The 13,398-nt window shown below is 57.2% G+C and overlaps 3 protein-coding genes across 3 annotated transcripts in view; all 3 read left to right on the top strand.

Moving 5' to 3' along the window:
- Positions 1 to 10,931: 10,931 nt before the first annotated feature.
- On the top strand, positions 10,932 to 11,468 carry LOC138356202 (paraneoplastic antigen Ma6E-like). The gene has a single exon (XM_069311932.1). The coding sequence runs from the start codon at positions 10,932 to 10,934 to the stop codon at positions 11,466 to 11,468; it is 537 nt and encodes a 178-aa protein (XP_069168033.1).
- A 184-nt stretch (positions 11,469 to 11,652) lies between these two features.
- On the top strand, positions 11,653 to 12,938 carry LOC138356201 (collagen, type I, alpha 1b-like). Its single transcript, XM_069311931.1, has 2 exons — positions 11,653 to 11,661; positions 11,769 to 12,938. Exons 1-2 carry the CDS (start codon positions 11,653 to 11,655, stop codon positions 12,936 to 12,938), a joined length of 1,179 nt encoding a protein of 392 aa, XP_069168032.1.
- A 184-nt stretch (positions 12,939 to 13,122) lies between these two features.
- LOC138356200 (collagen, type I, alpha 1b-like) overlaps positions 13,123 to 13,398 on the top strand; it is a 914-nt gene continuing 638 nt past the window's right edge. Inside the window, exons 1-2 of the mRNA XM_069311930.1 lie at positions 13,123 to 13,131; positions 13,239 to 13,398. The exon at positions 13,239 to 13,398 is cut by the window's right edge and continues 638 nt beyond it. Of these exons, the coding sequence (XP_069168031.1) occupies positions 13,123 to 13,131; positions 13,239 to 13,398 (169 nt within the window). The remainder of the gene's footprint in view (positions 13,132 to 13,238) is intronic.

The following is a 13,398-nucleotide window of genomic DNA, read 5'->3' as shown; positions in this document are numbered from 1 at the left end:
GGCAGGTGGACAGGTGTTGTAGCAAGCAGGACGACAGGTGTTGTGACAGGCAGGACGACAGGTGTTGTGACAGGCAGATGGACAGGTGTTGTGACAGGCAGGTGGACAGGTGTTGTGACAGGCAGATGGACAGGTGTTGTGACAGGCAGGTGGACAGGTGTTGTGACAGGCAGATGGACAGGTGTTGTGACAGGCAGGTGGACAGATGTTGTGAGAGGCAGGGGGACAGGTGTTGTGACAGGCAGGTGGACAGGTGTTGTAACAGGCAGGGGAACAGGTGTTGTGACAGGCAGGGGACAGGTGTTGTGACAGGCAAGGGACAGGTGTTGGGACAGGTGTTGTGACAGGTTGGTGGACAGGTGTTGTGATAGGCAGGGGGACAGGTGTTGTGACAGGCAGGTGGAATGGTGTTGTGACAGGCAGGGGGACAGGTGTTGTGACAGGCATGTGGACAGGTGTTGTGACAGGCAGGTGGACAGGTGTTGTGACAGGCAGGTGGACAGGTGTTGTGACAGGCAAGTGGACAGGTGTTGTGACTGGCAGGTGGACAGGTGTTGTGACAGGCAGGGGGACAGGTGTTGTGACAGGCAGGACGACAGGTGTTGTGACATGCAGGTGGACAGGTGTTGTGACAGGCAGGTGGACAGGGGTTGTGAGAGGAAGGACGACAGGTGTTGTGACATGCAGGTGGACAGGTGTTGTGACAGACAGGTGGGCAGGTTTTGTGACAGGCAGGGGGACAGGTGTTGTGACAGGCAGGTGGACAGGTGTTGTGACAGGCAGGTGGACAGGTGTTGTGACAGGCAGAGGGACAGGTGTTGTGACAGGCAGGGGGACAGGCAGGTGGATAGGTGTTGTGACAGGCAGGTGGACAGGTGTTGTGACAGGCAGGTGGACAGGTGTTGTGACAGGCAAATGGACGGGTGTTGTGACAGGCAGGTGGACAGGTGTTGTGACAGGCAGGTGGACAGGTGTTGTGGCAGGCAGATGGACAGGTGTTGTGACAGGCAGGTGGACAGGTGTTGTGACAGGCAGATGGACAGGTGTTGTGACAGGCAGGTGGACAGGTGTTGTGACAGGCAGATGGACAGGTGTTGTGACAGGCAGGTGGACAGGTGTTGTGAGAGGCAGGGGGACAGGTGTTGTGACAGGCAGGTGGACAGGTGTTGTAACAGGCAGGGGAACAGGTGTTGTGACAGGCAGGGGACAGGTGTTGTGACAGGCAAGGGACAGGTGTTGGGACAGGTGTTGTGACAGGTTGGTGGACAGGTGTTGTGATAGGCAGGGGGACAGGTGTTGTGACAGGCAGGTGGAATGGTGTTGTGACAGGCAGGGGGACAGGTGTTGTGACAGGCAATGTGGACAGGTGTTGTGACAGGCAGGTGGACAGGTGTTGTGACAGGCAGATGGACAGGTGTTGTGACAGGCAAGTGGACAGGTGTTGTGACTGGCAGGTGGACAGGTGTTGTGACAGGCAGGGGGACAGGTGTTGTGACAGGCAGGACGACAGGTGTTGTGACATGCAGGTGGACAGGTGTTGTGACAGGCAGGTGGACAGGAGTTGTGAGAGGAAGGACGACAGGTGTTGTGACATGCAGGTGGACAGGTGTTGTGACAGACAGGTGGGCAGGTTTTGTGACAGGCAGGGGGACAGGTGTTGTGACAGGCAGGTGGACAGGTGTTGTGAAAGACAGGTGGACAGGTGTTGTGACATGCAGAGGGACAGGTGTTGTGACAGGCAGGGGGACAGGTGATGTGACAGGCAGGTGGATAGGTGTTGTGACAGGCAGGTGGACAGGTGTTGTGACAGGCAGGTGGACAGGTGTTGTGACAGGCAAATGGACGGGTGTTGTGACAGGCAGGTGGACAGGTGTTGTGACAGGCAGGTGGACAGGTGTTGTGGCAGGCAGATTGACAGGTGTTGTGACAGGCAGGTGGACAGGTGTTGTGGCAGGCAGGTGGACAGGTGTTGTGACAGGCAGGACGACAGGTGTTGTGACAGGCAGGTGGACAGGTGTTATGACAGGCAAGTGGACAGGTGTTGTGACAGGCAGGACGACAGGTGTTGTGACAGGCAGATGGACAGGTATTGTGACAGGCAGGTGGACAGGTGTTTTGACAGGCAGGACGACAGGTGCTGTGACAGGCAGGAAGACAGGTGTTGTGACAGGCAGGTGGACAGGTGTTGTGACAGGCAGGTGGACAGGTGTTGTGACAGGCAGGACGACAGGTGTTCTGACAGGCAAGTGGACAGGTGTTGGGAGAGGAATGACAGGTGTTGTGACAGGCAGGTTGACAGGTGTTGTGACAGGCAGGATGGACAGGTATTGTGACAGACAGGACGACAGGTGTTGTGACAGGCAAGACGACAGGTGTTGTGACAGGTAGATGGGCATGTGTTGTGACTGGAAGGTGGACAGGTGTTGTGACTGGTAGGTGGACAGGTATTGTGACAGGCAGGTGGACAGGTGTTGTGACAGGCAGGTGGACAGGTATTGTGACAGTCAGGTGGACTGGTGTTGTGAGAGACAGGACGACAGGTGTTGTGACAGGCAGGTGGACAGGTGTTGTGAGAGGCAGGTGGACAGGTGTTGTGAGAGGCAGGACGACAGGTGTTGTGACAGGCAGGTGGACAGTTGTTGTGACAGGCAGGACGACAGGTGTTGTGACAGGCAGGTGGACAGGTTTTGTGACAGGCAGGTGAACAGGTGTTGTGACAGGCAGGTGGACAGGTATTGTGACAGGCAGGTGGACAGGTGTTGTGACAGGCAGGTGGACAGGTATTGTGACAGGCAGGTGGACAGGTGTTGTGACAGACAAGTGGACAGGTGTTGTGACAGGCAGGTGGACAGGTGTTGTGACAGGAAGGTGGAGAGGTGTTGTGAAAGACAGGTGGACAGGTGTTGTGACAGGCAGGTGGACAGGTGTTGTGACAAGCAGGAGCACAGGTGTTGTGACAGGCAGGTGGACAGGAGTTGTGGCAGGAAGGAGGACAGGTGGAGTGACAGGCAGGACGACAGGTGTTGTGTCAGGCAGGACGACAGGTGTTGTGACAGGCAGGTGGACAGGTGTTGTGACAGGCAGGTGAACAGGTGTTGTGAGAAGCAGGATGAGAGGTGTTGTGACAGGCAGGGCGACAGGTGTTGTGACAGGCAAGTGGACAGGTGTTGGGAGAGGAAGGACAGGTGTTGTGACATGCAGGTGGACAGGTGTTGTGACAGGCAGGACGACAGGTGTTGTGACAGGCAGGTGGACTGGTGTTGTGACAGGTAAGTGGACAGGTGTTGTGGCAGGCAGGTGGACAGGTGTTGTGGCAGGCAGGACGACAGGTGTTGTGACAGGCAGGACGACAGGTGTTGTGACAGGCAGGTGGACAGGTTTTGTGACAGGCAGGTGGAAAGGTGTTGTGACAGGCAGGTGGACAGGTGTTGTGACAGGCAGGCGGACAGGTGTTGTGACAGGCAGGACGACAGGTGTTGTGGCAGGCAGGTGGACACGTATTGTGACAGGCAGGCGGACAGGTGTTGTGACAGGCAGGACAACAGGTGTTGTGACAGGCAGGTGGACAGGTGTTGTGGCAGGCAGGTGGACAGGTATTGTGACAGGCAGGACGACAGGTGTTGTGACTTGCCGGACTACAGGTGTTGTGACAGGCCGGACTACAGGTGTTGTGACAGGCAGGACGACAGGTGTTGTGACAGGCAGGACGACAGGTGTTGTGACAGACAGGTGGGCAGGTTTTGTGACAGGCAGGGGAACAGGTGTTGTGACAGGCAGGTGGACAGGTGTTGTGACAGGCAGAGGGACAGGTGTTGTGACAGGCAGGTGGACAGGTGTTGTGACAGGCAAGTGGACAGGTGTTGTGACAGGCAGGTGGACAGGAGTTGTGAGAGGAAGGACGACAGGTGTTGTGACATGCAGGTGGACAGGTGTTGTGACAGGCAGGTGGACAGGAGTTGTGAGAGGAAGGACGACAGGTGTTGTGACATAAAGGTGGACAGGTGTTGTGACAGACAGGTGGGCAGGTTTTGTGACAGGCAGGGGGACAGGTGTTGTGACAGGCAGGTGGACAGGTGTTGTGACAGGCAAGTGGACAGGTGTTGTGACAGGCAGGTGGACAGGTGTTGTGACAGGCAGGGGGAAAGGTGTTGTGACAGGCAGAGGGACAGGTGTTGTGACAGGCAGGTGGATAGGAGTTGTGACAGGCAGGTGGATAGGTGTTGTGACAGGGAGGTGGACAGGTGATGTGACAGGCAGGTGGACAGGTGCTGTGACATGCAGGACAACAGGTGTTGAGACATGCAGGACGACAGGTGTTGTGACAGGCAGGTGGACAGGTGTTGTGACAGGCAGGTGGACAGGTGTTGTGGCAGGCAGATGGACAGGTGTTGTGACAGGCAGGTGGACAGGTGTTGTGGCAGGCAGGTGGACAGGTGTTTTGACAGGCAGGACGACAGGCGCTGTGACAGGCAGGACGACAGGTGTTGTGACAGGCATGACGACAGGTGTTGTGACAGGCAGGACGACAGGTGTTGTGACAGGCAGGTGGACAGGTGTTGTGACAGACAGGTGGACAGGTGTTGTGACAGGCAGGACGACAGGTGTTCTGACATTCAAGTGGACAGGTGTTGGGAGAGGAATGACAGGTGTTGTGACAGGCAGGTTGACAGGTGTTGTGACAGGCAGGATGACAGGTGTTGTGATAAGCAGGACGACAGGTGTTGTGACAGGCTGGACGACAGGTGTTGTGACAGGCAGGTGGACAGGTATTGTGACAATCAGATGGATAGGTGTTGTGACAGGCAGGGGGACAGGTGTTGTGACAGGCAGGTGGACAGGTGTTGTGACAGGCAGATGGACAGGTGTTGTGACAGGCAGGTGGACAGGTGTTGTGAGAGGCAGGGGGACAGGTGTTGTGACAGGCAAGTGGACAGGTGTTGTGACAGGCAGGGGAACAGGTGTTGTGACAGGCAGGGGACAGGTGTTGTGACAGGCAGGACGACAGGTGGTGTGACAGGCAGGTGGATAGGTGTTGTGACAGGCAGGACGACAGGTATTGTGACAGGCAGGACGACAGGTATTGTGACAGGCAGGACGACAGGTGTTGTGACAGGCAGGTTGACAGGTGTTTTGACTGGCAGGTGGTCAGGTGTTGTGGCAGACAAGACGACAGGTGTTGTGACAGGCAGGTGGACAGGTGTTGTAGCAAGCAGGACGACAGGTGTTGTGACAGGCAGGACGACAGGTGTTGTGACAGGCAGATGGACAGGTGTTGTGACAGGCAGGTGGACAGGTGTTGTGACAGGCAGATGGACAGGTGTTGTGACAGGCAGGTGGACAGGTGTTGTGACAGGCAGATGGACAGGTGTTGTGACAGGCAGGTGGACAGGTGTTGTGAGAGGCAGGGGGACAGGTGTTGTGACAGGCAGGTGGACAGGTGTTGTGACAGGCAGGGGAACAGGTGTTGTGACAGGCAGGGGACAGGTGTTGTGACAGGCAGGGGACAGGTGTTGGGACAGGTGTTGTGACAGGAAGGTGGACAGGTGTTGTGATAGGCAGGGGGACAGGTGTTGTGACAGGCAGGTGGAAAGGTGTTGTGACAGGCAGGGGGACAGGTGTTGTGACAGGCATGTGGACAGGTGTTGTGACAGGCAGGTGGACAGGTGTTGTGACAGGCAGGTGGACAGGTGTTGTGACAGGCAAGTGGACAGGTGTTGTGACTGGCAGGTGGACAGGTGTTGTGACAGGCAGGGGGACAGGTGTTGTGACAGGCAGGACGACAGGTGTTGTGACATGCAGGTGGACAGGTGTTGTGACAGGCAGGTGGACAGGGGTTGTGAGAGGAAGGACGACAGGTGTTGTGACATGCAGGTGGACAGGTGTTGTGACAGACAGGTGGGCAGGTTTTGTGACAGGCAGGGGGACAGGTGTTGTGACAGGCAGGTGGACAGGTGTTGTGACAGGCAGGTGGACAGGTGTTGTGACAGGCAGAGGGACAGGTGTTGTGACAGGCAGGGGGACAGGCAGGTGGATAGGTGTTGTGACAGGCAGGTGGACAGGTGTTGTGACAGGCAGGTGGACAGGTGTTGTGACAGGCAAATGGACGGGTGTTGTGACAGGCAGGTGGACAGGTGTTGTGACAGGCAGGTGGACAGGTGTTGTGGCAGGCAGATGGACAGGTGTTGTGACAGGCAGGTGGACAGGTGTTGTGACAGGCAGATGGACAGGTGTTGTGACAGGCAGGTGGACAGGTGTTGTGACAGGCAGATGGACAGGTGTTGTGACAGGCAGGTGGACAGGTGTTGTGAGAGGCAGGGGGACAGGTGTTGTGACAGGCAGGTGGACAGGTGTTGTAACAGGCAGGGGAACAGGTGTTGTGACAGGCAGGGGACAGGTGTTGTGACAGGCAAGGGACAGGTGTTGGGACAGGTGTTGTGACAGGTTGGTGGACAGGTGTTGTGATAGGCAGGGGGACAGGTGTTGTGACAGGCAGGTGGAATGGTGTTGTGACAGGCAGGGGGACAGGTGTTGTGACAGGCATGTGGACAGGTGTTGTGACAGGCAGGTGGACAGGTGTTGTGACAGGCAGGTGGACAGGTGTTGTGACAGGCAAGTGGACAGGTGTTGTGACTGGCAGGTGGACAGGTGTTGTGACAGGCAGGGGGACAGGTGTTGTGACAGGCAGGACGACAGGTGTTGTGACATGCAGGTGGACAGGTGTTGTGACAGGCAGGTGGACAGGGGTTGTGAGAGGAAGGACGACAGGTGTTGTGACATGCAGGTGGACAGGTGTTGTGACAGACAGGTGGGCAGGTTTTGTGACAGGCAGGGGGACAGGTGTTGTGACAGGCAGGTGGACAGGTGTTGTGACAGGCAGGTGGACAGGTGTTGTGACAGGCAGAGGGACAGGTGTTGTGACAGGCAGGGGGACAGGCAGGTGGATAGGTGTTGTGACAGGCAGGTGGACAGGTGTTGTGACAGGCAGGTGGACAGGTGTTGTGACAGGCAAATGGACGGGTGTTGTGACAGGCAGGTGGACAGGTGTTGTGACAGGCAGGTGGACAGGTGTTGTGGCAGGCAGATGGACAGGTGTTGTGACAGGCAGGTGGACAGGTGTTGTGGCAGGCAGGTGGACAGGTGTTGTGACAGGCAGGACGACAGGTGTTGTGACAGGCAGGTGGACAGGTGTTATGACAGGCAAGTGGACAGGTGTTGTGACAGGCAGGACGACAGGTGTTGTGAGAGGCAGATGGACAGGTATTGTGACAGGCAGGTGGACAGGTGTTTTGACAGGCAGGACGACAGGTGCTGTGACAGGCAGGACGACAGGTGTTGTGACAGGCAGGTGGACAGGTGTTGTGACAGGCAGGTGGACAGGTGTTGTGACAGGCAGGACGACAGGTGTTCTGAGAGGCAAGTGGACAGGTGTTGGGAGAGGAATGACAGGTGTTGTGACAGGCAGGTTGACAGGTGTTGTGACAGGCAGGATGACAGGTATTGTGACAGACAGGACGACAGGTGTTGTGACAGGCAAGACGACAGGTGTTGTGACAGGTAGATGGGCATGTGTTGTGACTGGAAGGTGGACAGGTGTTGTGACTGGTAGGTGGACAGGTATTGTGACAGGCAGGTGGACAGGTGTTGTGACAGGCAGGTGGACAGGTATTGTGACAGTCAGGTGGACTGGTGTTGTGAGAGACAGGACGACAGGTGTTGTGACAGGCAGGTGGACAGGTGTTGTGAGAGGCAGGTGGACAGGTGTTGTGAGAGGCAGGACGACAGGTGTTGTGACAGGCAGGTGGACTAGTTGTTGTGACAGGCAGGACGACAGGTGTTGTGACAGGCAGGTGGACAGGTTTTGTGACAGGCAGGTGAACAGGTGTTGTGACAGGCAGGTGGACAGGTATTGTGACAGGCAGGTGGACAGGTGTTGTGACAGGCAGGTGGACAGGTATTGTGACAGGCAGGTGGACAGGTGTTGTGACAGACAAGTGGACAGGTGTTGTGACAGGCAGGTGGACAGGTGTTGTGACAGGAAGGTGGAGAGGTGTTGTGAAAGACAGGTGGACAGGTGTTGTGACAGGCAGGTGGACAGGTGTTGTGACAAGCAGGAACACAGGTGTTGTGACAGGCAGGTGGACAGGAGTTGTGGCAGGAAGGTGGACAGGTGGAGTGACAGGCAGGACGACAGGTGTTGTGTCAGGCAGGACGACAGGTGTTGTGACAGGCAGGTGGACAGGTGTTGTGACAGGCAGGTGGACAGGTGTTGTGACAGGCAGGTGGACAGGTGTTGTGAGAAGCAGGATGAGAGGTGTTGTGACAGGCAGGGCGACAGGTGTTGTGACAGGCAAGTGGACAGGTGTTGGGAGAGGAAGGACAGGTGTTGTGACATGCAGGTGGACAGGTGTTGTGACAGGCAGGACGACAGGTGTTGTGACAGGCAGGTGGACTGGTGTTGTGACAGGTATGTGGACAGGTGTTGTGGCAGGCAGGTGGACAGGTGTTGTGGCAGGCAGGACGACAGGTGTTGTGACAGGCAGGACGACAGGTGTTGTGACAGGCAGGTGGACAGGTTTTGTGACAGGCAGGTGGACAGGTGTTGTGACAGGCAGGGGGACAGGTGTTGTGACAGGCATGTGGACAGGTGTTGTGACAGGCAGGGGGACAGGTGTTGTGACAGGCAGGTGGACAGGTGTTGTGACAGGCAGGTGGACAGGTGCTGTGACAGGCAGGACAACAGGTGTTGAGACATGCAGGACGACAGGTGTTGTGACAGGCAGGACGACAGGTGTTGTGGCAGGCAGGTGGACAGGTGTTGTGACAGGCAGGACGACAGGTGTTGTGACAGGCAGGACGACAGGTGTTGTGACAGGCAGGACGACAGGTGTTGTGACAGGCAGGTTGACAGGTGTTTTGACAGGCAGGTGGACAGGTGTTGTGACAGGCAGATGGACAGTTGTTGTGACAGGCAGGGGGACAAGTGTTGTGACAGGCAGGGGAACAGGTGTTGTGACAGGCAGGGGACAGGTGTTGTGACAGGCAGGGGACAGGTGTTGGGACAGGTGTTGTGACAGGTAGGTGGACAGGTGTTGTGATAGGCAGGGGGACAGGTGTTGTGACAGGCAGGTGGAATGGTGTTGTGACAGGCAGGGGGACAGGTGTTGTGACAGGCATGTGGACAGGTGTTGTGACAGGCAGGTGGACAGGTGTTGTGACAGGCAGGTGGACAGGTGTTGTAGCAAGCAGGATGACAGGTGTTGTGACAGGCAGGACGACAGGTGTTGTGACAGGCAGGTGGACAGGTGTTGTGACAGGCAGGGGGACAGGTGTTGTGATAGCCAGGTGGACAGGTGTTGTGACAGGCAGGGGGACAGGTGTTGTGACAGGCAGGTGGACAGGTGTTGTGACAGGCAGGGGGACAGGTGTTGTGACAGGCAGGTGGACAGGTGTTGTGACAGGCAGGGGGACAGGTGTTGTGACAGGCATGTGGACAGGTGTTGTGACAGGCAGGGGGACAGGTGTTGTGACAGGCAGGTGGACAGGTGTTGTGACAGGCAGGTGGACAGGTGCTGTGACAGGCAGGACAACAGGTGTTGAGACATGCAGGACGACAGGTGTTGTGACAGGCAGGACGACAGGTGTTGTGGCAGGCAGGTGGACAGGTGTTGTGACAGGCAGGACGACAGGTGTTGTGACAGGCAGGACGACAGGTGTTGTGACAGGCAGGACGACAGGTGTTGTGACAGGCAGGTTGACAGGTGTTTTGACAGGCAGGTGGACAGGTGTTGTGACAGGCAGATGGACAGTTGTTGTGACAGGCAGGGGGACAAGTGTTGTGACAGGCAGGGGAACAGGTGTTGTGACAGGCAGGGGACAGGTGTTGTGACAGGCAGGGGGACAGGTGTTGGGACAGGTGTTGTGACAGGTACGTGGACAGGTGTTGTGATAGGCAGGGGGACAGGTGTTGGGACAGGTGTTGTGACAGGCAGGTGGACAGGTGTTGTGACAGGCAGGGGGACAGGTGTTGTGACAGGCATGTGGACAGGTGTTGTGACAGGCATGTGGACAGGTGTTGTGACAGGCAGGACGACAGGTGTTGAGACATGCAGGACGACAGGTGTTGTGACAGGCAGGACGACAGGTGTTGTGGCAGGCAGGTGGACAGGTGTTGTGACAGGCAGGACGACAGGTGTTGTGACAGGCAGGTTGACAGGTGTTTTGACAGGCAGGTGGACAGGTGTTGTGACAGGCAGATGGACAGTTGTTGTGACAGGCAGGTGGACAGGTGTTGTGACACGCAGGGACGACAGGTGTTGTGACAGGCAGGACGACAGGTGTTGTGACAGGCAGGTGGACAGGTGTTGGGACAGGCAGTTGGGACAGGTAGGTGGGACAGGATGTTGTGACAGGTAGGATGGACAGGTGTTGTGACATAGGAGGGGACAGGTGTTGTGACAGGCAGGGGGACAGGTGTTGTGACAGGCAGAGGGGACAGGTGTTGTGACAATCAGATGGACAGGTGTTGTGACAGGCAGGGGGACAGGTGTTGTAACAGGTAGGTGGACAGGTGTTGTGACAGGTGTTGTGACAGGCAGGACGACAGGTGTTGTAACAGGAAGAACGAGAGGTGTCGTGACAGGCAGGTGGACAGGTGTTGTGACAGGCAGGTGGACAGGTGTTGTGTCAGGCAGGATGACAGGTGTTTGCTGACCTGTAGCCGGTATTTACTAATGTTCAGAAAGTTGGCGTGTAAATAATCCTGCGTCAACGTTCTGGATGAACTACAAGTTAGGACGTAATCTTTCTTCACAACTCTGTATAAGTTTGCCTTCACATTTTCTTATATATGAGTAAAGTTTTGACTTGTTTAATAGTTACTTAAATGTGAGCACAAATTTATATCGTCACACCAATATTTTTAATTCGGTAAGATGTTTTATTTATCGTTTATTTGGAATGATTATACGTCGACGACATTTATAAACTGGACAACAAGTCCGGTGAAGTATGCTGGCCAGAAGGGTGCTCCTGGGGAGTGTGCTGGCCAGAAGGGTGCTCCTGGGGAGTGTGCTGGCCAGAAGGGTGCTCCTGGTGAGTGTGCTGGCCAGAAGGATGCTCCTGGTGAGTGTGCTGGCCAGAAGGGTGCTCCTGGTGAGTGTGCTGGCCAGAAGGGTGCTCCTGGTGAGTGTGCTGGCCAGAAGGGTGCTCCTGGTGAGTGTGCTGGCCAGAAGGATGCTCCTGGTGAGTGTGCTGGCCAGAAGGGTGCTCCTGGTGAGTGTGCTGGCCAGAAGGATGCTCCTGGTGAGTGTGCTGGCCAGAAGGGTGCTCCTGGTGAGTGTGCTGGCCAGAAGGGTGCTCCTGGTGAGTGTGCTGGCCAGAAGGGTGCTCCTGGTGAGTGTGCTGGCCAGAAGGATGCTCCTGGTGAGTGTGCTGGTCAGAAGGGTGCTCCTGGTGAGTGTGCTGGCTAGAAGGGTGCTCCTGGTGAGTGTGCTGGTCAGAAGGGTGCTCCTGGTGAGTGTGCTGGTCAGAAGGGTGCTCCTGGTGAGTGTGCTGGCTAGAAGGGTGCTCCTGGTGAGTGTGCTGGCCAGAAGGGTGCTCCTGGTGAGTGTGCTGGCCAGAAGGGTGCTCCTGGTGAATGTGCTGGCCAGAAGGATGCTCCTGGTGAGTGTGCTGGTCAGAAGGGTGCTCCTGGTGAGTGTGCTGGCTAGAAGGGTGCTCCTGGTGAGTGTGCTGGCCAGAAGGGTGCTCCTGGTGAGTGTGCTGGCCAGAAGGATGCTCCTGGTGAGTGTGCTGGCCAGAAGGATGCTCCTGGTGAGTGTGCTGGCCAGAAGGGTGCTCCTGGTGAGTGTGCTGGTCAGAAGGGTGCTCCTGGTGAGTGTGCTGGCCAGAAGGGTGCTCCTGGTGAGTGTACTGGCCAGAAGGGTGCTCCTGGTGAGTGTGCTGGCCAGAAGTATGCTCCTGGTGAGTGTGCTGGCCAGAAGGGTGCTCCTGGTGAGTGTGCTGGTCAGAAGGGTGCTCCTGGTGAATGTGCTGGTCAGAAGGATGCTCCTGGTGAGTGTGCTGGTCAGAAGGATGCTCCTGGTGAGTGTGCTGGCCAGAAGGGTGCTCCTGGTGAGTGTGCTGGCCAGAAGGGTGCTCCTGGGGAGTGTGCTGGTCAGAAGGGTGCTCCTGGTGAGTGTGCTGGCCAGAAGGGTGCTCCTGGTGAGTGTGCTGGCCAGAAGGGTGCTCCTGGTGAGTGTGCTGGTCAGAAGGGTGCTCCTGGTGAGTGTGCTGGTCAGAAGGGTGCTCCTGGTGAGTGTGCTGGCCAGAAGGGTGCTCCTGGTGAGTGTGCTGGCCAGAAGGGTGCTCCTGGTGAGTGTGCTGGCCAGAAGGATGCTCCTGTTGAGTGTGCTGGCCAGAAGGGTGCTCCTGGTGAGTGTGCTGGCCAGAAGGGTGCTCCTGGTGAGTGTGCTGGCCAGAAGGGTGCTCCTGGTGAGTGTGCTGGCCAGAAGGGTACTCCTGGTGAGTGTGCTGGCCAGAAGGGTGCTCCTGGTGAGTGTGCTGGCCAGAAGGGTGCTCCTGGTGGGTGTGCTGGCCAGAAGGGTGCTCCTGGTGAGTGTGCTGGCCAGAAGGGTGCTCCTGGTGAGTGTGCTGGCCAGAAGGGTGCTCCTGGTGAGTGTGCTGGCCAGAAGGGTGCTCCTGGTGAGTGTGCTGGCCAGAAGGATGCTCCTGGTGAGTGTGCTGGCCAGAAGGGTGCTCCTGGTGAGTGTGCTGGCCAGAAGGGTGCTCCTGGTGAGTGTGCTGGCCAGAAGGATGCTCCTGGTGACCGTGCTGGCCAGAAGGATGCTCCTGGTGAGTGTGCTGGCCAGAAGGATGCTCCTGGTGAGTGTGCTGGCCAGAAGGATGCTCCTGGTGAGTGTGCTGGTCAGAAGGGTGCTCCTGGTGAGTGTGCTGGCTAGAAGGGTGCTCCTGGTGAGTGTGCTGGTCAGAAGGGTGCTCCTGGTGAGTGTGCTGGTCAGAAGGGTGCTCCTGGTGAGTGTGCTGGCTAGAAGGGTGCTCCTGGTGAGTGTGCTGGCCAGAAGGGTGCTCCTGGTGAGTGTGCTGGCCAGAAGGGTGCTCCTGGTGAGTGTGCTGGCCAGAAGGATGCTCCTGGTGAGTGTGCTGGTCAGAAGGGTGCTCCTGGTGAGTGTGCTGGCTAGAAGGGTGCTCCTGGTGAGTGTGCTGGCCAGAAGGGTGCTCCTGGTGAGTGTGCTGGCCAGAAGGATGCTCCTGGTGAGTGTGCTGGCCAGAAGGATGCTCCTGGTGAGTGTGCTGGCCAGAAGGGTGCTCCTGGTGAGTGTGCTGGTCAGAAGGGTGCTCCTGGTGAGTGTGCTGGCCAGAAGGGTGCTCCTGGTGAGTGTGCTGGCCAGAAGGGTGCTC

Source organism: Procambarus clarkii, chromosome 71 (assembly GCF_040958095.1).
Source record: "Procambarus clarkii isolate CNS0578487 chromosome 71, FALCON_Pclarkii_2.0, whole genome shotgun sequence".
Taxonomy (NCBI): Eukaryota; Metazoa; Arthropoda; class Malacostraca; order Decapoda; family Cambaridae; genus Procambarus; species Procambarus clarkii.
This window is presented reverse-complemented; position numbering and strand designations above follow the sequence as displayed.

What these genes read in the sequence shown, in the direction of transcription:
- LOC138356202 (XM_069311932.1), top strand. Translation starts at nt 10,932, where the DNA reads ATGTTTTATTTATCGTTTATTTGGAATGATTATACGTCGACGACATTT.